This window comes from Passer domesticus, chromosome 22, assembly GCF_036417665.1.
Source record: "Passer domesticus isolate bPasDom1 chromosome 22, bPasDom1.hap1, whole genome shotgun sequence".
NCBI classification, from domain to species: domain Eukaryota; kingdom Metazoa; phylum Chordata; class Aves; order Passeriformes; family Passeridae; genus Passer; species Passer domesticus.
In genome coordinates, this window is record NC_087495.1 from 4660224 (window position 1) to 4683172 (window position 22949).

A 22949-nucleotide genomic window follows, 5' to 3' on the forward strand; every position below is an offset into this window, starting at 1 on the left:
CGTGTGCTGTACATGTATGAGCTGTAATTGACCTGTATGACTTGTACAGTGTGTGCTGTATGTGTGTGAGCTGTACAGGTGTGTGTGCTGTAACTGGACCTGTGTGACTTGTACCAGTGTGAGCTGTATGTGTGTGAGCTGTAATTGACCTGTGTGACTTGTACCAGTGTGTGCTGTATGTGTGTGAGCTGTAACTGGACCTGTGTGACTCGTACCAGTGTGTGCTGTACATATGTGAGCTGTAATTGACCTGTGTGACTCGTACCAGTGTGTGCTGTACAGGTGTGTGAGCTGTAATTGACCTGTGTGACTCGTACCAGTGTGTGCTGTACAGGTGTGTGAGCTGTAACTGGACCTGTATGACTCGTACCAGTGTGTACTGTACAGGTGTCTGAGCTGTAATTTGACCTGTGTGACTTGTACCAGTGTGTGCTATACATGTATGAGCTGTAATTGACCTGTATGACTTGTACCAGTGTGTGCTGTACATATGTGAGCTGTAATTGACCTGTGTGACTCGTACCAGTGTGTGATCTTTACCTGTGCAAGCTGTGCCTGCTCCTGTGCGGCAGCGCTGGGGCAGTGCCGCGGCTCAGCAGCGATGCGCTCCCGTGTTTTGCCCTTGTTTACGGTATCCCTCCTGCCGGATGCAGCGATCCCCTCCCGCCGCCGCGTTCCCGCGCGGGTTGAGGCGCGGCCGGACCCTCCCCGAGGGCGGGCCGGTGCCGGGGGCGGCCCTTGGGCGGCTCGGGGCGGGCTCTGGGCGCGATGGCGGCGGCGGGGCCGTGGCCGGAGCTGGAGGCGGCGGCGCGGGAGCGGCGGCGGGAGCTGTCGCTGGCGGGCGCGGCGGTGGCCGAGCGGGTGGCGGCGGGCGGCGGGCGGCTGCCGGAGGCGCTGCTGGCGCTGCCGCTGCTGCAGTCGCTGGAGCTGAGCGGCTGCGCGGCGCTGCGGGAGCTCGGCCCGGGCGTGGCGGCCTCGCTGCCCGCGCTGCACACGCTGGTGCTGAGCCGCAACGCGCTGGGCCCGGCCGGGCTGGGCGCGGGGCTGGGCGGGCCCCTGCCCGCGCTCCGCCTGCTCGACCTGTCCGGGAACGGGCTGGAGGCGCTGCCCGCCGCGCTCGGCGGCACGGGCGGCGGCGCGGGGGACGCGGCCCCGGCCTTCCCGCAGCTGCGCAGCCTCAACCTGAGCGCGAACCGGCTGCGGGAGCTGGGCCCGGGGCTCGCCCGCGCCGCGCCGCAGCTGCAGGAGCTGCTGCTGTCCGGGAACCGGCTGCGGGCGCTGCCCGGAGGGCTCCTGCCCCCCGACGGGCCGCCCGCGCCCTTCCCGCTGCTCAGCCGGCTGGACGCGGCCGACAACGAGGTGGCGGAGCTGGGCGCGGACATCGCGGCGCTGCCGGCGCTCAAGGTGCGAGCCGACCCCGCCGCCCCGCCCGGCTCGCCGTGTCGCGCCGCTGAGCGCCCCGTGTCTGTCCCTGCAGAGCCTGGACGTGGCCAACAACCAGCTGCGGGAGCTGCCCGCCGCGCTGGCCGACTGCCCCCGCCTGAAGGAGGCCAACTTCAGGGGCAACCAGCTGCGGGACAAGCGGCTGGAGAAGATGGTCAATGGGTGCCAGACGAAGGCCATTCTGGAGTACCTACGGGCCGGCGGCCGTGGGAAGGGGAAGGCTGAGAGTGGCAGAGAGGACGTCAGGAAGAAGAAGAGGGAGAAGCAGCAGAAGAAGGACGGCGGGGACGTGGAGCAGGATGAGGTGGAAGAGGCGAGCAAGCTGCTGGTGAAGGTTCTGCACGTCTCTGAGAACCCAGCGCCTTTGGTGGTCAAAGTGAGCCCGGGTGTCAAAGATGTGCGAGCCTTCATCGTGTGCTGTGTGCTGAAAGGAGTGAACTTAAAGCCGGGAAACGCTCTCAAGAGGTTCCTGACCGTGCAGGTAACAGCTGCAGCCTCGTGGTATTCATTTGGAATGGGAGAGTTGGAAATAGACAGTTCTGTTGCTGGCAGAGTTGGAAATAGACAGTTCTAGGCCTCTTCCAGCAGATGAGTTTGGGAAACTTAAGGCGAGCTCGTCACCCAGCAGATGTGAGGGTACAGGGTGAGTTGTCCCTGCCAGCAGCACATGCCTAGTCAGTCTGAAATCAGCAGAACTGGTTTTTGGGAAGGACCCATCAGAGCTCAGGTACTGCCATGGGGGCAATGGATGCACTCACATTGGTGTTGTGACTGTAACAGCAGCTTGTGAGTGCTGTGGAACCTGTTAAAAGCTAAAAATAACCCTTTTTCCCCTGGATTGGCTCCAGCTTCCCTGATCTGTTAAAACCATGTTTCACACCCAGCTTTCTGACTGAGGTATCCTGCCCACAGACCTGTCCCTGGGCTTGCTGCTCACCTGTCCCTTAGGTGGCAGGTGGGAGCTGCTGTCAGGTTGCAAGGCTTGAGTATTTGGGATTGCTTTCTGACTTAAAATTTGGTTTTCCTGTAAAGAAACATGTCACGTGTTGTCAGGCTTTGCATTGGAGATGTAACAGTGATACAGGGAAGGGAAGGGCTCTCTTGTAGTCACCTGGGTGGTAGTGCTGCCCGCATTAAATATAGAAGATAAGAGGGATAAATCACATTGACTTTTTGGTCTGTTTTGATGGCTTCCTTTATGTTCAGACCAAGCTGCACGAGGACATCTGTGAGAAGCGCACAGTGGCCACCATTGCCACCCACGACTTGCAGCTGGTCAAAGCTCCTCTGACATATGATGTTCAGCCTCCTGACGAGCTCAAGGTAGGGCTTGAGGTGGTTGAGGGTGCTTCCTTACCCCACAGAACCTAGAAAACAAACTCCAGGAGCTTTACTTTAGATGTGGTACTGATTTCCTTGCTGTCTTGCTGTACCAGGTGCCTGGTTTAGTACTAGTGACCGAGTTTTTTCAAGTGTTACAGCAGTCCAGGTGAAATGGAAAGTATTTCCATGCTGAAAAAGGCATGACAACATGCAGGAATACTATTTAATTATCGACTTGCTTACAGGGGAGTGTTGTAACCCTGGTGTTTGAGTGCAATTGAATGAAAATCTTGCTGTGTGGTGCAGATCATGCCCCTGGGTCGGAAGGAGATCAAGGCAAAGGACCTGCTCCGGCAGCTGCAGCTGGAGGCTGAGGAGCAGCGGAAGCAGAAGAAGCGTCAGAACGTCTCTGGGCTGCACAAGTCAGTGCCTTGCTGTGCTTTTCCCTCATACCTGTGGGTGACTGCACTGGGCGTGTGACAGATGCGTTTAGAACAGCAGATAGAAGGGAAGCAGAGTGGATTGAAGGGTGTGTCGTGCACGTGCTGTGAGCTAAGGGAATCAGGGATGAGGTAAACTTGACGTAGTAGCAGATGGGCTAAAAGGCAGTGTGTGGCACTGCCCTGTGCTGAGGTCACACACTAATCCCTTTTTGTCACTATTTCCTGCCCTTGTGTCCAGCTGCTCTCTCAGTTGCTCACTTCTTGCTGCTTTTTTCCTCGTGGCAGGTACCTGCAGCTCCTGGATGGCAAAGACAGCTACCCGTGCCTGGTGGATGCTGAAGGTGCTGTGATTTCCTTCCCACCAATAACCAACAGTGAGAAAACAAAGGTACTTCTCATTCATGGAAATTCAATAGAAAGAAACACTGCTTAATTATTAATGTGAGATGTTTAACTCAAAGACATACAGTTCTGTGAAACTTGTCCTTGTAGTCCAAGTATAAACTCTTACAGTTTATATGGGTTCCACTGTCACACTGAGAGGGATCTGGGAGTTAGTTACAGTTTTACCTCTGGAAATCTGTCCCAAAGCACCAGCCTGCCTGTGCAAAGGCTTTGTTGACGGGTAAGAACATGATTTTTGATTTGTAAAGAACAGCAGAGCTTTGCCCCTGATTAAACTGAGTGAAAGCCATTGGCTCTGTGGGCTGGAATGTGTCAGGGGGCTGTGGGTAAGCTGCTCTGACTCCTGACTTGCTTTATCTCTGAAACTCTTACAGATTAGAAAAGAGACCCGGGACCTGTTTCTGGAAGTGACAAGTGATACCAGTTTACAGATCTGCAAAGATGTGATGGACACCCTTATCCTGGTAGGGAGTTCAGGAAAATACTCTTCTGTTCTGGGGTGGGCTCCTACCAAATGTGTCATTGCTCACATGCATTGAGAAGAACACAGAAGCTGATTTGTATTTCAGTAGTATTGTTACTCCCTCTTTTTGTTCCCTGCCACAGTATTGATGTTGTTCTCTGTACTTTGCTTTTAACAGAAAATTGCAGAGCTGAACAGATCTGCCTTGGAGAGCAAGGAAGGCTCTGGTTCAGATATGGAATCGGATGCTCCCTGTGGAGCAGGGAATTTGAACCTGCCCTTGGTGCTGGAGCAGGTCCGAGTGGTGGACACGGACGGGAACTTGAAAGTACTTTATCCTTCAAAAACAGACCTGGCCACAGTTTCCTCTCTGCTGACTGTGATCCGTTAGCAGCTGCCTGAGCTGGGAGAGCATTCCATTGCCTTTATTTTGGTTTTTTTTCATATATTCAACAACACAACTGGTGCACAGCGAGATGGTTTGGGTTTTTAAAGAAAAGATGTGGAGCATCCTGCTGGGAAGGCAGTGGCTTCAGAGTTTGATGAGCTACAGCAAGGAGAATTGGGATCTTTCATCCTTAACAGAGATCATCCATGTTAGGCCTGTGCAAAAGAGCAGCATCTTCAAACATGGACTGAAGGCAGAGAAGCTGTTGGATGTCAGAATGCAGTAGAGAAAATCATTACAATGGTTAAAACAAGCACAACCACATTTTTCTGCAGGATCACTTTTTCTTCCTGGTGTTTCATCTGGATCATTATTATGGCAGCAGAAAAATGCAGGAATTGGCAGTGTGGAACTGAGGTCCTCTGCTGGGTACAACCTGGAGTCAGAATGCCAAAGCACTTTGCTGACATCTTGTTCTGCAAAATTTTATTTGGAGTAACTGTGAACATTTAGTTGCTGTCAGAAGCATTTAATTGCTGTCAGGACTTGAGGGATGCATTTTAAAGTGATGGTTTTTGTGTTCAGGCATGAGCACAGCTTCAATTTTTAAGGGATTTGTTGAGTCAGCTGCAGGGTTTGTGTGTCCCAGTGCATTTCAGGGCCACCCTCCATCCCTGTGGGAATTGTGGTGACCTTGTGTGTGCCCAGAGAGTTACTGTGGTTGAGCACTGGCTTTGTTCTTGCTGAGAAGGTTCAGGTGCACTCAGAGCTGCCTCCAGCTGGCACTGCTGAGCTCCCTGTCCCCCCAGAGTACAGGCACTGATGCCCAGAGTGACCCTCCTGGAGCTTTCTGCCCCAACCACATATTTTTGCCTTCCAAAATACAGAAAATTGGAGCAGTTCTTGTTTGGCAGTCTCTGGGTGACCTATATTTGTGTGTGTGTGAGCACTGGTGTGAACTCACACCTCTCCCTAAACCAGTTAACTCCCCCAGATTGACTCTCTTCTGGTAAAAATGATATCTCAGAGCTCTAACTGAACTGCTGCTATGTCAAATACATCCCCATGTTGGGACTTGCACATGGAATGGAAAAATAAAACAGCTTCTGCAGCCCTGGCACTGTCCCTCGTTTTGGCATGGGGGGATGTTCAGTCAGGTCACTTAAAAACTTCCCACGGCAAAAATGGGAATTATACACTCCCCAGCTGCTTGTAGCCAAGTCTGTTTGTGCTTCAGGCTTCTCTGGGAAGTCAAGTGTTACTACAGACCAAGGACTTCCTGTGACTTGTGCTCTGAGCTGGCTGAAACAATTGAACCAGATACTCCCACAGAACTTGGTGTCAGTAAAATGAGTTTAATCTGTTGTAAGGCACCAGCTCCGAGCTGAGAGCCCAGAGCCTGAGGCTGGTGATGGGATCTGGCTCAGCCATCAGAGCCTTTCCATCCTGGAGGATTTCCTTCTCCTAGCTTGTGATGCTGTGCTGCTGTCGCTGCTGAGCAGTGATGTCTTGCTGCCCTTGTTCTTCAGCATCTGCTGGAACTCCGTCCGCTCGTTAAAGATTTTCTGAAAACCAGCAATATATGAAGAGCTGGGAAGGCTGGGAGCAGCACTGCAAAGTGTCCTCTTACCTTAGCAGTCCCCTCCTGGCTGCTGGAAGCTGTCTGGAAGAGCCACATACCTGCACTGCCTCCAGCACTTCATCATCTGTGAGCTCGCCCTGGGGGTCCTGGCTGCCCTCCACGCTGAACGTAGCCTGGATTATTTTGTTTCTAAACCTTTCAAACTTTGGATAAAAGAGGAGAGCAGGTGTGTTCAGTCTTTGTGTGCAATTCCTTGGCATTTGCACTGATTTACAGAGACTGTGCTGTCAGGCTTGGGCAAAGGAGTGGTGAATGATGATGTGGAAAAGTGTTTATGTGAAATTACAGGCAGTTTGGGCTTCACTGAAAATGCTGTGGTAATTATGTGGGTCTAGGTGGGCCAAGGCTCTTTCCCCTGGCTCCAGGCACATGTGCCTGTAGGAGGTGACTTTAGGGTGATTCTTTTACCTTGGGTCTGCAGGAGATGACTTTAGGGTGGTTCTTGTTACCCTGGGTCTGGAAGGATGTTAGAAATCTGGTGATGTAACTGATCTGAACTCCTGTTTCTCAAGAGTTTCTGGTATTTGTGGTCTGTATTCTTTTTAAGTGGCACAAGAGCTGCCTGCTCCACAGCTAGGGAGCAAATGGATTGAGATTCCCAAGTGTGTCCCAAGAGGGAGACAGGGCTCTGAGGTGACAGAGGCCACGCTTACCTTGCTGCTGATGAGCTCCAGTGCCACTCTGCTTTGCAGCTCCGTGTGCTGCAGTGTCTCAACCTGGCTCTGGGTCTCCTTCTGGGCCTGTTTCTGCGTCAGGAGGTGGAGGCGGGTGGTCACAACCTCAGCCTGCAGCTGGCTGATTGTCCCCTGTAGCTCACTGATGAGCTTGTGCTGCTCAGCCATCTGGAGTTCCTGTTCTATAACAACCTGAGCAGATACAGAAATCCAGCTGTCACTGGGGAGAAGAAAAGTGAGCAAGTTTGGCCTCATTTTCCCACTATTTGATCTAAATGTTTCCTGGGCAGAATCTATGGACTGACAATCTCAACGGTACTGGTAGCTGTTATTACTTGATGTTTTCTCTAAAACTATTTGGATTGAGTGGAGTTTTTTTATGCCAAACTCCACCAGCCCTAAAACTAGCCCAGTGAAGCAGCAAACACCAGACTTTTATGTAGAGGCTTTGCACGAATTCACCCGTTGAAGGTTGTGGTTCTCCTCCTCCATCATCACCACCGCTTCTTCCTGCCTCTGTTCTTCTGTGAGGCTGCAAAGCTGTAAGGAGAATATTTTACACTTCAGTTTCACAGCTACAGCTGCCACTCCTGCCTAAGAGAGAGGGACATGTTGCAAAAATCCCAGATTCCCAGCTGCCCTGTCTCCTGCTAGCCATGGCCACCACGCTCTTGGGCCGTACCTTGTCAGACACAGCTTGGAGCTGGACTTCTCTCTCTCTGAGCTGCTTCTGGAGCAATTCCTTTTCAGATCTGATTCTCCGAAGCTCAGATTCTTGGATCTCCATCTGTCTTTGCAAGGAAGAGATGGCACCTGTAAAGTGGGAGAGCACTCTGTTAGCAAAGCAAATCCCTGCTCTGTGGCTGCTTTGTTCAGGTGAGCATAAGCAAAGCCACTGTGGGAACAGTCTGGGACCAGACTTGGGTCACATTAATGCTGCAGCCGCAGTAATTCTGGGTGATAATGTGGTTTGTGGGATGTGGGTTTGTACGGTCTGGGGAAGAAAAGGTGGTTTCACTTCAGGGTGACTAATTGTGGCATTCCACTACCACAAGGAGCTGACAAGAAAGAGAGAGACTGTTTACAAGGTCCTGGAGCGACAGAACAAGGGGGAATGGCTTCACACTGATAGAGAGCAGGGTTAGATTGGATATATGGAAAAAATTCTTCCCTGTGAGGGTGAGGAGACCCTGACCTAGGGTGCCCAGAGCAGCTGTGGCTGCCCCTGGATCCCTGGCAGTGCCCAAGGCCAGGCTGGACAGGGCTTGGAGGATGGTGGAAGGTGTCCCTGCCCACGACAGGGGGTGGCACTGGGTGATTTTTAAGGTCCTTCCAACCCAAACCATTCTGTTATTCCATGTAAACAACCCAGCTTTGAGGTGGGCACTGCTCTGAGTGGGCACCTCAAGCCCTGCTGTGCCACTCTGCTCAGCGCTTTCTCTGCTGGGTTTTCTCATGTCCTTCACTTCCATGGGCAAAGAAAATGTTTTCAAAACAAGCAGCTTTTCAGCCTGTGAGCGACACCCTGTAATGTTTCCAAGGTGAAAGGAGCCGAACTGAATGAGACCTGGGCGGGTAAAGGCGTGCTCTGGGCACTCCCCCGTGTACCTATGGCCATTTTGTGGTCATCCTTGGCTTTCCGCAGCTCCTGCTGGAGCTCCTGCATGGTTTCGGTGAGCTCTGGTCCCTGCGAGCTATCGGCCTCCATCGCTCGGAGCTGGGGCCGGGGCCGGGGTCTCTCCCGGTGCCGCGGCGCTCGGAGCGGGGCCGCTGCCGGGCAACGGCGTGAGGCGGGCGGGCCTTCCGCTTCCGAGTCAGCGGGGCCGCGCCATGGGGCGGAGGAGGAAGACCCTGCACGACTACGCGGCCGAGTTCTCGGAGCTGTCGGTGCGGCGGGAGCCGGCGGGGTCGGGGCCGGGCCCGGCGGGCGCCGTGGAGACGCTGCTGTGCACGCCGTGCCAGCTGCCGCTGAGGGTGCGCCGCGACCGCATCCTGGAGCACCTCAGCTCGGGCCGCCACTGCCGCAACCGCCGCCTGCTCCGGCAGCTCGGGCTGCGCGCCCCGGGGCTCCGGTGAGGGACGCAGCGCTGCTGGGGATCGCCCCTCGGCCTTTCCCTGCCTCACCCGACCGACCACTGCTCGGGCTCATCCCGCCCTTCCCTGCCTCACCCGCCTCATCTCAGTCTCGCCTGACCGACCCCTGCTCGGGTTCCTCCCGCCCTTCTCTACCTCACTCACCCTATTTCAGTCTCACCCGACCGACCACTGCTCCGGCTCACCCGGCCTTTCCCTGCCTCACCCGCCTCATCTCAGTCTCGCCTGACCGACCACTGCTCCAGCTTATCCTGCCCTTCCCTGCCTCATCCACCCTATTTCAGTGTCACCCTATTTCAGTCTCACCCGACCCACCCCTGCTCGGGCTCATCCTGCCCTTCCCTGCCTCACCTGCCCCATCTCAGTCTCACCCAACCAACCACTGCTACGGCTTATCCTGCCTTTCCCTGCCTCACTCACCCTATTTCAGTCTCACCCTATTTCAGTCTCACCTGACTGACCCCTGCTCGGACCTACCCCTCGGTCTTTCCCTGCCTCATCCACCCCATCTCAGTCTCACCCGACCCACCACCCCTCCTGGGGCTCATCCTGCCCTTCCCTGCCTCACCCGCCTCATTTCAGTCTCACCCGAGCTCAGAACATTATCCCCAGCTGGACCAGTGCCCGTCCCCCTGAGCTGGGCACTGCTGAGGCTCTTTGAGTGCCGTGCCCAGTTCTGTTCCTCACTACAAAACAGATTTTGAGGGGCTGGAGCGTGTCCAGAGAAGGAGTCAGTCTTATGCGGAGTGGCTGAGGGAGCTGCGGGTGGCAATTAGTGCTGTGGTTTAATTAACAAGGAGGTGTTCAGTCAAAGGTCTGCCTTGATGATCTTGGAGGTCTTAATGATTCTTTAATTATCTGTTTCACCTGACCCCACTCAGGAAGCATTTGGACAGCATCCTCAGACATAGGGTGGCATTCTTGGGGTGTTCTTATGCAGGGTGTTCTCAAGAGTTGGATGTGATGATCCTTGTGGGTCCCTTCCAGCTCAGGATATTCTCTGATCTCTGTCTCCTCAGCTCTGCAGATCCTGACTCCAGCCTGAACCTGAGCCTTCCCCTGCCACTCGACGTGCCCTCCCTGCTCTCCCATCCCTCCTTCCTCATCACCACTGAATCTGGCACCGGCTACAGCATGGTTCCCTCCCCACCCTCCTGCCACAAGCTGCTGGTTCCTCATCACCCCATCCCTGCCACGCATAGGGACGACCCAGCACCTTCCACCAGCCACCCCTCACTGCTGGCCACCTTCCACAGCAGGACTGCCCCTCTTGGCCAGAGTGGGCCCGCACCTGATGCCTCCAACAGCCCGACACCCCCCTCATCTCACGGTGGCAGCGGCGTTGGCCTCGCGCTCTTCGGCACAGGGCTCGTGAGCACAGCCTTGTTGCAAAGCCTGCTGGAGGAGGCGGGCTGCTGCCTGTTGTACGTGCTGGAGGATCAGCTGGAGGAGGTGGAACAACGTGCCTTCGGTGCCCAGGTCCCCGGTGGTGCCACCGTGCTGCGGCAGCAGGATGCCAGCGTCGCGCTCAGCGATCCGCGGTACTGACGGCCACCAGCTCCTGTGTCTGGCTCTGCTCAGGGCAGGGGGGTTCTATACAAGCCTTGCTTTCCCCTCTGGGAAACTCTGATAGCCCCAGACTGTGCCTCTGGTCATCCCTGTGGGAGTGAGGGGTCCTTTTGTCACCTATCCACGCGTCCTTCAGGAGTCTCTGAGGAAATGAACTGGGCTTGTGTACCCAGATTAATGGAAACTTGGAGGTGTTCAGTTACAGGCAGTTTTGTTAAATAATAAAACCCATTTTCCCCAATTCCTACAGAACAATAATAAATGACACCTTCCCTGCTGTCAGCCAGTTTCCCTGTCTCAGAGCAGTCGGCTGAGTTTGGTGGCTCTTGGAGCTCTGAGATAAGCGAGGGTTGGTGTCAATAGAGAGGATTGTGGCATTTTGATTTACAGTTGAACTGAACAATTGTAACATCACTAAAGTGCTGTTGCTGTCAGGTCTAAAATATTGCAGGAGCAAAAGCAGAGCTTTTAGAAAAGGCAGATTTGATATTAACAAATGAATCACAGGAAGCTAAGATGCATTGATCAGCTCTACCACATAAATACTTTGGCTTTCTCTGTGTGTATTAACTGACAGGATTTAAATCCTTTTCAAAGAAAACCTTTAAAATACTTTCTCCTAGAAGATGCAGGAAAAGCAGTGCAATTCCTTTGTGTCACTTGTGATTCTAACCTATGTGTGTTACTCTATATTTCATCTTTGGAGCAAGCACCAAATTCCTTCTATAACCCAGCTGGCTCTTCCAGAGCAATGGGATTTTAGGTTTTTTTAACTGTAACCAAATAGAGGTTTTGAGCACTGTTTAATCTAGTGAAAACCTCGTCCTTACTGAAGATCTGTCTTGATTCCTGCAGAGTCTCTGGAGCTATTATTTGTTCCCCACCTGACAAAGCCCCTGAGATGGTAAGAGATGCCTTACGAGCAGGTGAGAGGAGCAGCTGCACATTCAGCTTTTCCCTGTGCCCATTGATGTGCACTTGTGAGTGTGTTTGTGTTTCAGCAGCAGCCCTGGAGCTGTGCAGGCTCTCAAATTGTGTAATTAAAGTGACTGAGATCCCTGCTGATGTTAAAGGCTGGACACCAGTGGGGTTTGTGCTATGCTGGTATGACTGGGCAGTGTCTCATCCTAAAATCCCACCAGGGCTCACAGGAAAGCTGTCACCAAAACAGTCCCACTCCTGGGGTCTGGGACAGCTGAAACCACAGCAGGCAGGCAGAAGGGGATAAATGCCATCAAAACCAGAAATGTAACGAGCTGTTTCTGCAATGTCAAGGTGTTTTGTGCAACTGTGTCTCCCCTGAGCCCCGTGTGTGTCCTGTTTTGCACAGGTAAAGGTGTGTTCTGCGAGGGGCTGCCCAGCTTGGACAGACAGACAGCAGAAGCCTGTTTCGATGAGGCCGACAGGTGTGGGAGGCCACTCGTGTGTGGGTTCTACAAGTAAGACCTGTGGTTTTCCTGTGAGTTATTCTTGATAAAATCCCATGTCTGCAAGCAGCACTGATTCCTCAGGCTTTCCTGCCTTTGTCCTCAAATCAGCTTGGTTTCACCTCATTCCTTGTTCCCCTTGGAAGGCGCTTTGACCCAGCCCTGCAGTTCCTGTACAAGAAGGTGCGGGACAGCCAGGCCCTGGGCAGGATCCAGCGGATATGGACCCGCAGCAGCCTCTATCCTGCAGCCTCTCTGAGCCTGCTGAAAGCCTCAGGTACCCAGCAGCTCCCTGCTCAAGAGCCTGGGCTTCACTCACAGTCATGGAATGGTTCGGGTGGGAAAGGACATTTGAGCTCATCTGTTGCATCCCCTGCCACACCTTAACCAGACCAGGCTGATCCAAAACCTGTCCTGGAAGTGCCTCTGTGTTCTGTGGGAATTCACCTGAATTTGTATAGCCTTAAGATCCATGGGGAGGAGTGTTTTTTGAGGAGTGTTTTCTTTACCAAACTTCATTTCTAGGCATTTTTTTGGTCCATTTAGTATTAGTTCCTTCACTGTGGGGGCTTTTTATACCATCTCTGTGCAGTTCAGAAATGTACATTGGCTGTGAGTTTCAATATGGAAACATTAATGCCCAGTTTTGGTTTTTCCAGGTGGAATTTTTTACAATGCTGCCGTGCATGACATAGATATTATCAGTTGGTTGTTGGGAGAGAGTGTACCAGATATAGTATTTTCCCTGGGCCATGCCTTCTGTGCAGGTAACAATGAGTCTTTTCATGGTTTATTGGGTACCTCTGGACTTCAGGGTTAAAACTGGGAAGAAAGAAGGAACGAGAGCATTATAGCCATGACAATTGTTCCATCATGGATCGGCTGAATAAACAGGCTGGTGGAGCAGAAGGCAGATTCCTTGGGGGTATTTGGTGAATATCTCTGAATCTGGTGAATCTCCTGCTGATGTGAAGTAGTTGCAGTGGAGTTATCATTGAACTTGACTCTGCAGGACACCAGGTTTGGAACCAGAGTGCAGAAGATAACTGGGCTAAGGTTTGAGCTCACAAGAATGTCAATGAAATGTTCATTCTCTGCTTTCTCTGGCCCTTCCCTGTGGATCCCACCACAAAGCTGTGTGTTTGCTCTGGGTCATGCTGGGCTGCCATGCACACTCTGGGTTACCACACTCACTTAAACAAACCATAAAAGGTGGAAACTGCCATTTTTGAAATGAAAATGCAGAGTTTTTAATTAAAGTAATTGCAGCAGCTGCCAGGCTTGGCTGGCTGGGGTGAGGAGGGGCAGGATGCAATGCTCTCTTCCATGGCACACATTGAAATGCAGCAAACAAGAGCCCTCCAGGAGGGTTCTGTACCCTCTGCCTTGCTCCAGCAACGTGCTGGAAGTTGTCTGATCCTGGAGGCAGAGGTGTGTGCCCTTGTAAGGGAGCTGCAGGCTGGGGAGGTGCAGTTGGGCCTGGGGCTGTGTGTTCCTGCAGAACTGCCTGTGTTCCATCAGGAATGCTGGTGAAGCAGCTGGAGTGCTGTACCAGTGCATCCTGTGAGAAGGTGTCACAAAGCCAGTGTCACCTCCTGAAGGAAGAACAGCAGTTTGTAGCTGTAGGATGTGCTGGTTTCTGTTCCTGGGGTGAGCCAGGCCTGTTTTGTCCCCAGACATGGGCTGCCTGAGGGACGTGGACACGGTTGCCATCAGCATGAAGTTCCCCAGCGGAGCCATTGCCACTCTGGACATCAGCCAGCACTGCACCAGGAGCTGTGACCAGCGGCTGGAGGTGGGGCCCTGCTGCTCAGTCAAGTCTGCTCTGACTCCACAGCCCAGCACAATTTTTCCCCTCTGGGTGTGCCTGCAGCACATTTCCCAAAACCCCTCTGATACAGAATCACTAAGGTTGGAAAAGACCTCCAGGATCATCAGATCCAACCTGTCACCAATCCCCACCGTGTCACCCAGAGCAGAGTTCTGAGTGCCACATCTGTTTGTTGGGCTGTTGTCTCAGCAGCGGTGGCTTTTTGTCCTTTTTCAATCTACAGTCCACTTTCTCTTTTCTCACCCAGATTTTCTCTCTGTCCCATGCATTATGTGGTGTTATAAGCTGCATGAATCATACCAGAGCAGGAACTGGTGTCAGCTCTTCTGAGGCTGCAATTGTGCAGATTTCCTTTGTCCTTTCCAGAGTGGAAGTGTAAATTCCTATAGTCATGAATAATTACAGCTATGGGGGCTGGTCTTGGGGAGGAATTTCTGTTCGGCACTTCTAAAAGGGGCTTTGTTCAGGTGAGATATCACACAAGTGGAAACCACTGTACTACAGATCCATGGTGTTTCTGTTGTGTCTGAGCCATACCAGGGCTGGGGCAGGTGAAATTCTCCTCATTTCAGATCCTACTTTTGTCTTGGTTTTACAAACCAGGGCTTCTCTAACCTGGCCAGGTGTGTGAGATTGAAAATGTGATAATTTAAAAATGCTCTTTCTTCCTTGTTGTGCTCCTTCCCTCAGGTTCACGGGTCTCAAGGGACGTTAAGGGTGGACAACCAGAACCCCCTGGGCATCACAGAGCATGGGACTTCTGTGTCCATCTGCCCCCAGACCCAAGCTGAGCGCTATAGAGATGCATACAGGGAGCTCTTCCGGCACTTTCTGAGAACCCTGAAAGGTGGGACAAGGCTTAAATTGATGGCTGGTGTTGCTTTGGGTTGGCTTTCTTACAGGATGCACTGTGTCAGGTCATGGGGATGGGTGGGGGATGGTGATCTGAAACTGCTGGGAAGAAATGAGAGTTGGGAGGGGAAATTGCCTTGGACCTTCCTGTCCTTTGTGGTGAAAGCAGCTGTTTGTGACAGCCAAGAGATCCTCACCTGAGTCCTGGCTGCCCAGAAGGGATAAAAATCACAGAATCATGGAGTGGCTTGGGTAGGAAGAAGCTTTGAAGATCACCTACTCCAAGCTATTTTTGTTCAGCATACTTTAGTTCTTGTGGCTGCATTGACGGGGGGGGCTGAAATGTTTTAACTCCTGCAGCCCCAGTGCTGTGGTGGGATCTGTGCTCACAGGGGACTGTGGGTTTCATCCATGTTGCTGTCCCACAGGCCAGGAGCCCCCCGTGGTCACCAAGGAGCAGTTCCTCTGGACAATGCAGGTCGCTGAAGCAGCTGAGCAGTCCTGGAGGGACGGATCTGCTGTGGACTTGCGCAGCAGTGCCACTGGAGTCAAGGCTGAGCTCCTGTGACAGCCACTCCCCCCCAGTGGCCTCAGCAGGAGCCTGGAGGATGGCTTTGGTGTTCCCACTGGGAATGCCCAGCTGACAGAGGCACTTCTGAACCAGGAGCACTTGGTGCTGGGGCAGTGCAGGGTTCCTACCATGTCAGCCAGAGCCTGCAAGAAATTCCCTGTGGTTTCATCCAGGTGGCTTTTCCTCCTGGAGAGTGCTGCTGGCCACAGAGCTCTGTTTCCCTGGGAGAAGAGTGATGCTCCTCGGGCCAGGCAGGGTGGTTGTAGGACCACCAATAGCTGGGATGAGGGAGAAATCTCCCCTTGGAGAGGGAACAGCCACTGCCTGCCTGGAGGAGAAGTCACAAGCAGAACCCTTCCCAGCAGTGCCACAAGGGAGGATTTAATACTCAGGAGCATCTGTGAGATATATTTAGATTGGATATGTGGAAGGAATTCTTCCCTTTGAGGGTGGTGAGGGGCTGGAATGATTTCCCAGAGAAGCTGTGGCTGCCCCTGGATCCCTGGAAGTGTCCAGGACCAGGCTGGACAGGGCTGGGAGCAAGCTGGGATAATGGAAGGAATTTTTTTTCTTTTTTTTTTTTCTTTTCTTTTTTTTTTTTTAATTGAATTACAACAACATTCTTGACTTCTTCCATTTCAAGGCATTAGTTTATAAACTTCTCACAAGAGCCTTTAGTTCAATCAATTTCCAATTCCTACCTGTGGAATATATACTCCTAAAACTAGAAATAATGGTGAAATTTATGTTCTTTTTGGGAAATTGTTTTTAACAGTGTCATTTTTCAAGCTCAGAAAAACTGTGTCTTAATGCTTGTTGTCCATTCCATTCACTTTTCTTTAGTCATTTATGGAGAAAAAAAAAAAGTTTTACGTGTTCAGAACCTGGTTTTTGCCTCTCTGTACTTGCTGCAGCAGATTAGTACACAATGGTGGATTTCTTTTTTGTTTCAGTAGCTTCAGGCCCTTTGAGGTCCTACAGTTGAAGTGCCCTCCTAACATATCCTACTATATGTTAGGAGGGCACTTTCTGTCCAGTTTTAATTTCCAGATGCAAGAATTCCCACATTGCTTTTATTGTGTTACAAAAAAACCCCAAACAAACAAAAAAACAAAACAAAACACCCCAAAAAAACAAAACAACAACAACAAAAAAAACCCAACCCAAAATAAAACAAAAGAGAAACCACAGCTATAAAAATAACACATTTTCCAAAGATAACATTACAAAAAAATACAATTCCTATCACAGAGTGATCCATTAATACTGCTGGGAACAGTCCTGGGAATGCTGGAAATGTGAGTGGTTGTTGCAAAAGCTTTAAAGCATTAAAGTGCTTTACTGAGCCATTTCCTGGGGACACAGAGTCCCTGTCAGCCACACCAGAGGAGCTCCCAATCCCAAGGGTTCCCAATCCCTGTGGCGTGAGGGGTGGGATGGTGGCTGCACCTGCAGCTCACCAGTACCCGAGGGAGAGGAGGGACAAGAGGCAGCCTCTGTGTGCTGAAGGCTCAGAGCTGCTGTGGGACACCCAGGCAGGGCTTTGGAGGAGGGCCCAGGGCTGTGGGTGCAGCACATCCAGTGGTCACACTCCTGTCCCCACTGGAGAGGGAACAGCCACTGCCTGCCTGGAGGAGAAGTCACATCTCAGGTTAGCCCTGGTGGGACTTGAGCTCTTCTGCTCTTAGAGGGTCCAGGGCTTTGGGAAGGGTATCCAGCCCCTTCCTCAGCCTGGGGGAGATGGGGAGCAGGTGCAGGGCTGCCTTTGGAGGCCTCCAGAGGGAGAGCAGCAGTGGGAATGTGCTGGGCAGCATCATCTCTGCAGGTTCCCTCAGGCTGCCCAAAATCTTGAGTGACCCAGGGCTGAGGGGGCAGGTGCAGCAGCTCCCTGCCCTCCCTCCCACAGTGACAGCTCCTGTGACTTCCAGTGCCTTTCCAAGACTTGTTGTGGGACATAGCCTTCCCAAATGTGTAGGGAATAGGGAACACACCTATTTGTGTCCTTGCTTTCTGTGAAGGCTTTTTTCCCCTGTCTGAATCAACAGAGAAATTGCAGCTGGGGAAAATGATGAGAAACAGAAGAGAATTGGGCATGCAGTCCATGCTGTGCTCCAAAAAGATGGAATTTACACCATGACATTCCAGCTTGTCAGGTCTGACCTGTCAACAAAACTCCCCAAGGGAGCAGGGAAGGGTTATCCAGACCTCTGACTTCCCAGGACAATCAGTGGCTTTCCCCCTCCTCAACTGCATGCAAGAGATTCAGAGGAGGGAAAAAACTGTGTTTTGAATAGATAAGGCTGGAGACAGGATTCTCTGCATGTTTACATGCTACAACATGGAATTAATTTACTTGACACTGCGGTGTCTCAGGAGTCAGTATCAATTTTTATAGCTTACATGAAAATAAATCTTTCTCTGTCCTTACAGCACAACGAGTTTACTGTATGTACATTCTGTTTATATACACCAACCTTTAAGTACAAGAACACATCGGACAAACAGGGTCTTTCTGGCTCTACTGAGGGCTGAGGGAAGGGGTGCATTTGGCAGTCCATGGAAAAGCAGGATGTGGCTTCACACCAGTCCCTGGCCATGCCTGCACAGGTCAGGGCTGAGTCTGTTGCAGTGACAAAGCCCTCTCAGTTTGGGACACCATGAAGAACACGGACGGCAACAGGGGTGAGAAAAATGAGAAAATGAGCTGTCCTTACACGGCTGGATGCAGGGATGCTCCAGGAAAGCACAAACCACACAGTGCCTCCTGTGCCGTGGGCAGGCAGAATTCCCACTCCGGCTGCTGAGCTGGCTCGGCTGCCCTCCTCCTTTCCTTCCTCCTCCTCCTCACCTCCAGTTTCCTCCCCAGGCAGGCACCTCCTGCCTGGCTCAGGGCCTGCAGTTCCCCTGGATAACAAAGTTAAACTTCTCCAGGTGCCCAAGGCTGCAAATACATTTTGAGGGGGGGGGTTTATCACCCCGCCGGTGTCTCGCTGCCACCTCTGGAGCCCCTCAGTTGATCTCTCCCTCCGTGAACTCCTCCTTTATGGACTGCTTGCGGGATTTGCAGTCGGGGAGGTCGAAGCCGAAGTCGGCCCAGTCGTCGGCGGCGCCGCGGTTGGGGATGGTGATGGTGTGGCGCACGCGGAAGTGCACGGCCTCCATCACCCGCTGCCGCTGCAGCTCGCCCGAGCTGCCGATGGAGATGGTGGAGGCGTTGCTGCTGCTGGAGCGGATCAGCTGCTGGGCCCCGTAGTCGTGGCTCTGCTTGAGCTCCTGCAGGCCCCGCCAGATGATCATGCGGTACTGCTCCGGGATCTTCAGTGCTGCGAGATCCTGCAAGGACAACACCGCTGAGTGGGGCTGTACCAGCAGGAGAGAGCCCCAGGTTGTGTTTTGGGGTGACACAATGCCCAACAGAGGAGAGCTAGACCTCCCACCATGGCCATGGTGCCTCATCCCCTGGGTTATTTCTCGTTTGTAACCAAGTTGCTCACTGCAGGTTTGCAGGTTGGAGATTTTTGTTGTTTTTGGAGGGGTTCACATCAAACTGATGTGGAAATGGGAGGGGAGGAAAGGATCATTCCCCTTTGAACACGGGTTGCAGAGCAGCGTGTGGAGCATCCCTGTGGCTGTGCACTGGGGATGGCCTCTGCTCTGTCCTGGCCCAGGAGGCTGGAGCAGCACCAGCCTCCAGCACTGAGGTGGGTGACACCAGGAGAGGTGGGTGACCTCAGGCTGGGGACATGTGCCAGGACACACACCAGCACAGGGGGGAGCTGCCAGGGGTCTGTGTTAATGCCAGCACAGAGACTCACGGGAGCGTTAACTGGAGCAGACAGTGAGTATGCAATTAGTAGCTACAAACGCCGACTCAGACACACAGCTCTGCCCTGACACAAGTTTTGGCCATTCCTAAACGTTCCTGTGGACAGCTGACAGGCAGTCATGGAGTTAGTTCAGCAAATGGTCCAAAGCCAGGCTCAGGTTACACAACTGGCCCCAGCCACCAGTGACAAATCATCATCTCTCCTGTGGGATGTTGTAGCTGCCAGGTAGGGACACTGCTACACCTGCCTGGGGCAAAACGAGGTCAAAACAGGGTCGGGCAGGAGCTCTGTCTCAGTCAAAACACCAGCTCTGGGATTTACAGGGTTTTCCATGGCTCAAAGGGTTCAGGATTATTTTTTGTTTTCCTTTTTCTTGTTCCTCTGATGGGCTGGGGAAGCCCCAGCTCTGGTGCCACACCTGGAACCAGCAGCAGAGTGTGGCAGCAGCAGAGGCTGATGCTCTGGGCACTCACAGGTATTTCCAGCATCCCCCCCATGCTTTTTCTGACAGCTTTTGCCTGACCTGGGCTATTTCATTCCACACTTCCCTTAATAAAAATGTCCTGGGCTCAGCTCCCTTATTTCAGCCTCTTTCATTTTAAAAATTAGCAGGGGAAGAGGTGAGACCAGATTAAATCTCCCTGAGCTGCAGCGGGGTGTCCCTGCTGGCTCCATGGGATATGGGGTGTTCCACTGAGCACCCCAGCTGTGTTCTCTGTGTTAGGTGGAAAATCTCCCTGAGCTCTGGCCTGGGGATCTTTGATCTCTGTTGTTTCTGAGAGTCCGGAGGAAGCAGCTGAGATTGGTTGTGGGTTTTTGGGACTGGTTGTGATTTTTATCAAGGTCTGAGCAATAGCTACCTCCAAAGGAACATCAAGGGGGCAGGAATGACAGGCATCAATCCTGGGAACACATGTTCTCCTGTGAGGGGTTGGGGCACAGGTTTCCCTTCCTCCAAAACTCTTTTGGTTTTGCTTTTCAGACCAACAGCTGCAGGAAACAAGTGGTAAGAACAGATCTCCCCAAAGCATTTACCTCTATGGATAGGTTCTGCAGGTGGTAAATATTCTGTAACCCTTGTGAGGTGAAATAGTCGATGCAGTTTGGACACCCCAATCCTGTTAAAAAACTGCAGAGAAAGTTTGGAAAATAAAGTGGCATTAAGTTCTCATGAACAACAGCTGTGTCCCATCTCTGTGGGACAGACCATGTCAGGTGGGGGATGTGGAGAGCTCCATGGGTGCTCCACTGGCACTAAGGTCAAAGCACAGTGTGGGGTTGTGTTCATTCCTAAAACTACACATGTTTTTCTCCTGATTGTCTGAGATTTTGGCTCAGGAACTCATATAATATGAGGGAGCTCAAGCTGCTGGGGAGGGGGATCAGGACACAACCCAGGCTCTGCTCTGTGTGGGTGCTGGCCCAAGGTCTGTCAAAACATCCATGGTCTTTTTAAGGCTAAAACATTAAAAACCTGCAGAGCTATTAATGCATTTCTGATTGAAATAAGCCACATGGACCCATTTCCAGGTGTTGCTGGAAGGGGAAGGGGGAAGCTCATAAAGCTACATGCTATTGGACATGTAGGACAAGACCCTCTTTAGGATGCACTTAATTTCTAATTGATCAGGGATGGATTCCCAGGGAGGTGTATGAGGGCAGTAGGGGTTCCTGACTGATTAGTAGCTGGGCTTTGGCTGCTGAGGTGAGAGGAGCAGCAGTGATTTCTCAGTTGGGGCCAGTGGCCAGTTGACCAGTTGCTAGACAGATGGGAAGGTTAGAGCGAGGGGCACAGCAAGGAGCAGAGGACAAGGCAGGCAGGTCACCAGGTGCCTTCCCTACCTGACAAGGCTGGGGTCGGCGTTGTAGGGTGGAGGGGGGGTGCAGTGTGACCCGGACACCATGGACTGGGAGGAGTGGCCCCCGTTCATTTCTCCATTGGTCTGCATGGGGTGGCTGTTCAGCATTCCAGGTCCTGGGCAGTGGCAACAAATGAACTCATTAGACACCACCCAGACCTCATAACCTGTGGGAACCCAGGGCACAGGGAATATTTCTCTGTCTGCTCTGAGGGGTCCTCACCCCCAGAGAAGCACTGGCTTTGACCCTCACCCATGGAGAAAGCTTCCAGGACTTCAAGATAGACTAGAGTCTACAAAAGTGTGAAATAGATTATAGAGAGTGGTAAAGAATGTCACTTGGGTGAGAAAGTTAGGTTTTGGGATTTTTAGTATGTTGTAGATGGAGGCAAGATAAAGGGCATTGGGCATTGTCCCAAGCTTCTTCTTCATCTACTCCATTTTGTGTAGTGCTGGTGGCACAGGGTGATCGGTCAAGGAAAGCCACAGTTTTAGATTACGTGGGCAGACAAGGGATGAGTTGTTGGTAGATAGGTAAAAATAAAGTGCAATTTAAAAGTTAATTAGATGGGGCAAACTTTAAAAGACCTTGAAATGGTACATCTGTAGGCATTTTGTGGTGTGCAAAGTCTGGTGTAGATGGCATGCTGAAGTTTGCTAAGATAATAATAAACAACTAGCTGAAGACCAAAAAAGTCCAGTTCATCTCCTTTTCCTGACACAGAACTACTCCAGGAGGGTTTCCCCTGACAGGCAAACCTGCAGTGGGAGGCTCAGAAATCAATAAATCGATAATAACCCCCACTCCTGGGCAGGGAGAGCCCTGTGCCCGGCCTGCTGACAGAGGACGTACCCATGGGGCCCAGGCTGGGCGCAGAACTGGAGCCGTGTTGGGCAGGCTGCCCCACCAGCTGGTTCACAGAGGGCAGCTTGTTGATTCCTCCGCCGTGGACTTTATTCATGGGGGAAAGCACGGGGCCGTAGGAGGAAGGCGTCTGCAGCTGGCTCCTGTTTGGGGTGGGAACACTCTGGTCAGACTGGGGTGAGTGGGATGGAGCTGCCCTGCTCTGGCCTGCAGCTCCCTCCCAGCCCATTCTACGAGGGTGCTCAGGGGCTGTGGGGGTCTTGAGGGGCTGGGGGGATTGTAGGGGCCTCAGGGACTGTGGCAGTCTCAGGAACTGTGAGAGTTTCAAGAGCTGCAGGGGCCTTGAGGAGCTTCAGGGCCCTGGGGGACTGTGGGCATCTTAGGGATGATGGAGGCCTCAGTGATGGTGGAGGTCTCAGAACTGTGGGGGTCTCAGGAGGCTGCAGGGGCCTGGAGGACTGGGGGTTCTCAGGAACTGTGGGGGCCTCAGGGATTGGAGAGGGTCTCTGGGGCTGTGAGGGTCTCAGGGGCTGTGAGAGTCTTGGGCCCTGTGAGGGTCTCAGGAGCTGTGGGGGTCTTGGGGGCTGTGAGGGTCTCAGGGGCTATGAAGGTCTCAAGGGCTGTGAGGGTCTCAGAGCTGTGAGGGTCTTGGGGGTTCTGAGGGTCTCCAGGGCTGTGAGGGTCTCAGGGGCTGTGGGAGTCTCAAGGCCTATGGGGATCTCAGGGCCTGTGAGGATCTCAGGGTCTGTGAGGGTCTTGAGGGTTGTGGGAGTCTCAGGGCCTATGGGGGTCTCCAGGGCTGTGGGGGCCTTGGGGGCTGTGAGGGTCTCAGGGGCTATGAAGGTCTCAAGGGCTGTGGGGGTCTCAGAGCCTGTGGGGGTCTCCAGGGCTGTGGGGGCCTTGGGGGCTGTGAGGGTCTCAAGGCCTATGGGCATCTCAGGGGCTGTGAGGGTCTCAGGAACTGTGAGGGTCTCAGGGGCTGTTGGGATCTCGAGGGCTGTGAGGTCTCAGGGGCTGTGGGGGTCTTGGGATCTGGGGCAGGACTCACTGCCTCGGCAGGAGCTGCTGCTGCTGCTGTCTGTAGGAATCCACCAGCTGCTGCGGGACCAGCTCCACCAGCTCCAGGCTCTCCTTTATCTTCATCAGGATCTCAAAGTTCTCCCGGCCTCGCACCTGGAGGAGGGAACAAGACCAGGACTTTTCTTTACTCCCATCCCGCCTGGCCAGTTCCTCATGCTCCCTTTTTTGCACCCAGACCGACTGTCACTGTTGC

At 52.8% G+C, this 22949-nt stretch overlaps 4 protein-coding genes across 8 annotated transcripts in view; 2 read left to right on the forward strand and 2 right to left on the reverse strand.

The window, feature by feature from the left end:
- Positions 1–737: 737 nt before the first annotated feature.
- LRRC47 (leucine rich repeat containing 47) lies at positions 738–5582 on the forward strand. The gene is made up of 7 exons (XM_064397080.1): positions 738–1404; positions 1478–1924; positions 2650–2766; positions 3073–3188; positions 3495–3597; positions 3989–4078; positions 4256–5582. The coding sequence occupies exons 1-7, from the start codon at positions 769–771 to the stop codon at positions 4466–4468; spliced, it is 1722 nt and encodes a 573-aa protein (XP_064253150.1). The 5' UTR covers positions 738–768; the 3' UTR covers positions 4469–5582.
- A 218-nt stretch (positions 5583–5800) lies between these two features.
- On the reverse strand, positions 5801–9112 carry CCDC27 (coiled-coil domain containing 27). Of its 2 annotated transcripts, none has more exons than XM_064397084.1 (6): positions 9020–9112; positions 7464–7594; positions 7244–7321; positions 6761–6973; positions 6146–6250; positions 5801–6030 (listed from the first exon to the last, which is right to left on the reverse strand). In XM_064397084.1, exons 2-6 carry the CDS (start codon positions 7566–7568, stop codon positions 5896–5898), a joined length of 636 nt encoding a protein of 211 aa, XP_064253154.1. In that variant the 5' UTR covers positions 7569–7594; positions 9020–9112; the 3' UTR covers positions 5801–5895. The 2 variants fall into 2 exon arrangements, with proteins under 2 accessions (XP_064253154.1, XP_064253153.1); XM_064397083.1 differs by lacking the exon at positions 9020–9112 and adding an exon at positions 8390–8547.
- LOC135285122 (myo-inositol 2-dehydrogenase-like) lies at positions 8528–16008 on the forward strand. Its single transcript, XM_064397082.1, has 9 exons — positions 8528–8853; positions 9895–10416; positions 11300–11370; positions 11775–11883; positions 12018–12148; positions 12531–12638; positions 13548–13666; positions 14393–14549; positions 14983–16008. Exons 1-9 carry the CDS (start codon positions 8612–8614, stop codon positions 15120–15122), a joined length of 1599 nt encoding a protein of 532 aa, XP_064253152.1. The 5' UTR covers positions 8528–8611; the 3' UTR covers positions 15123–16008.
- A 128-nt stretch (positions 16009–16136) lies between these two features.
- The window catches only part of TP73 (tumor protein p73), a 30461-nt gene continuing 23648 nt past the window's right edge, over positions 16137–22949 (reverse strand). For 3 of the 4 annotated variants that reach the window (XM_064397087.1, XM_064397086.1, XM_064397085.1), the window contains exons 10-14: positions 22725–22849; positions 21665–21819; positions 20795–20927; positions 19988–20081; positions 16137–18458 (exon numbers count right to left, since the gene is read on the reverse strand). In XM_064397087.1, the coding sequence (XP_064253157.1) occupies positions 18135–18458; positions 19988–20081; positions 20795–20927; positions 21665–21819; positions 22725–22849 (831 nt within the window). In that variant the 3' untranslated portion in view covers positions 16137–18134. The remainder of the gene's footprint in view (positions 18459–19987; positions 20082–20794; positions 20928–21664; positions 21820–22724; positions 22850–22949) is intronic. The other variant, XM_064397088.1, reaches the window with a different exon arrangement.

What these genes read in the sequence shown, in the direction of transcription:
- LOC135285122 (XM_064397082.1), top strand. Translation starts at nt 8,612, where the DNA reads ATGGGGCGGAGGAGGAAGACCCTGCACGACTACGCGGCCGAGTTCTCG. An exon ending in CTGCGCGCCCCGGGGCTCCG is followed by an intron (nt 8,854 to 9,894) that starts GTGAGGGACGCA and finishes CTGTCTCCTCAG; the next exon opens with CTCTGCAGATCCTGACTCCA. An exon ending in GAGCCTGCTGAAAGCCTCAG is followed by an intron (nt 12,149 to 12,530) that starts GTACCCAGCAGC and finishes TGGTTTTTCCAG; the next exon opens with GTGGAATTTTTTACAATGCT.
- LRRC47 (XM_064397080.1), top strand. Translation starts at nt 769, where the DNA reads ATGGCGGCGGCGGGGCCGTGGCCGGAGCTGGAGGCGGCGGCGCGGGAG. An exon ending in AGAGGTTCCTGACCGTGCAG is followed by an intron (nt 1,925 to 2,649) that starts GTAACAGCTGCA and finishes CTTTATGTTCAG; the next exon opens with ACCAAGCTGCACGAGGACAT. An exon ending in AGCCTCCTGACGAGCTCAAG is followed by an intron (nt 2,767 to 3,072) that starts GTAGGGCTTGAG and finishes TGTGTGGTGCAG; the next exon opens with ATCATGCCCCTGGGTCGGAA.
- CCDC27 (XM_064397083.1), bottom strand. Translation starts at nt 8,489, where the DNA reads ATGGAGGCCGATAGCTCGCAGGGACCAGAGCTCACCGAAACCATGCAG. An exon ending in TGGAGCTCATCAGCAGCAAG is followed by an intron (nt 6,251 to 6,760) that starts GTAAGCGTGGCC and finishes TTTTATCCAAAG; the next exon opens with TTTGAAAGGTTTAGAAACAA. An exon ending in AAGTGCTGGAGGCAGTGCAG is followed by an intron (nt 6,031 to 6,145) that starts GTATGTGGCTCT and finishes GCTGGTTTTCAG; the next exon opens with AAAATCTTTAACGAGCGGAC.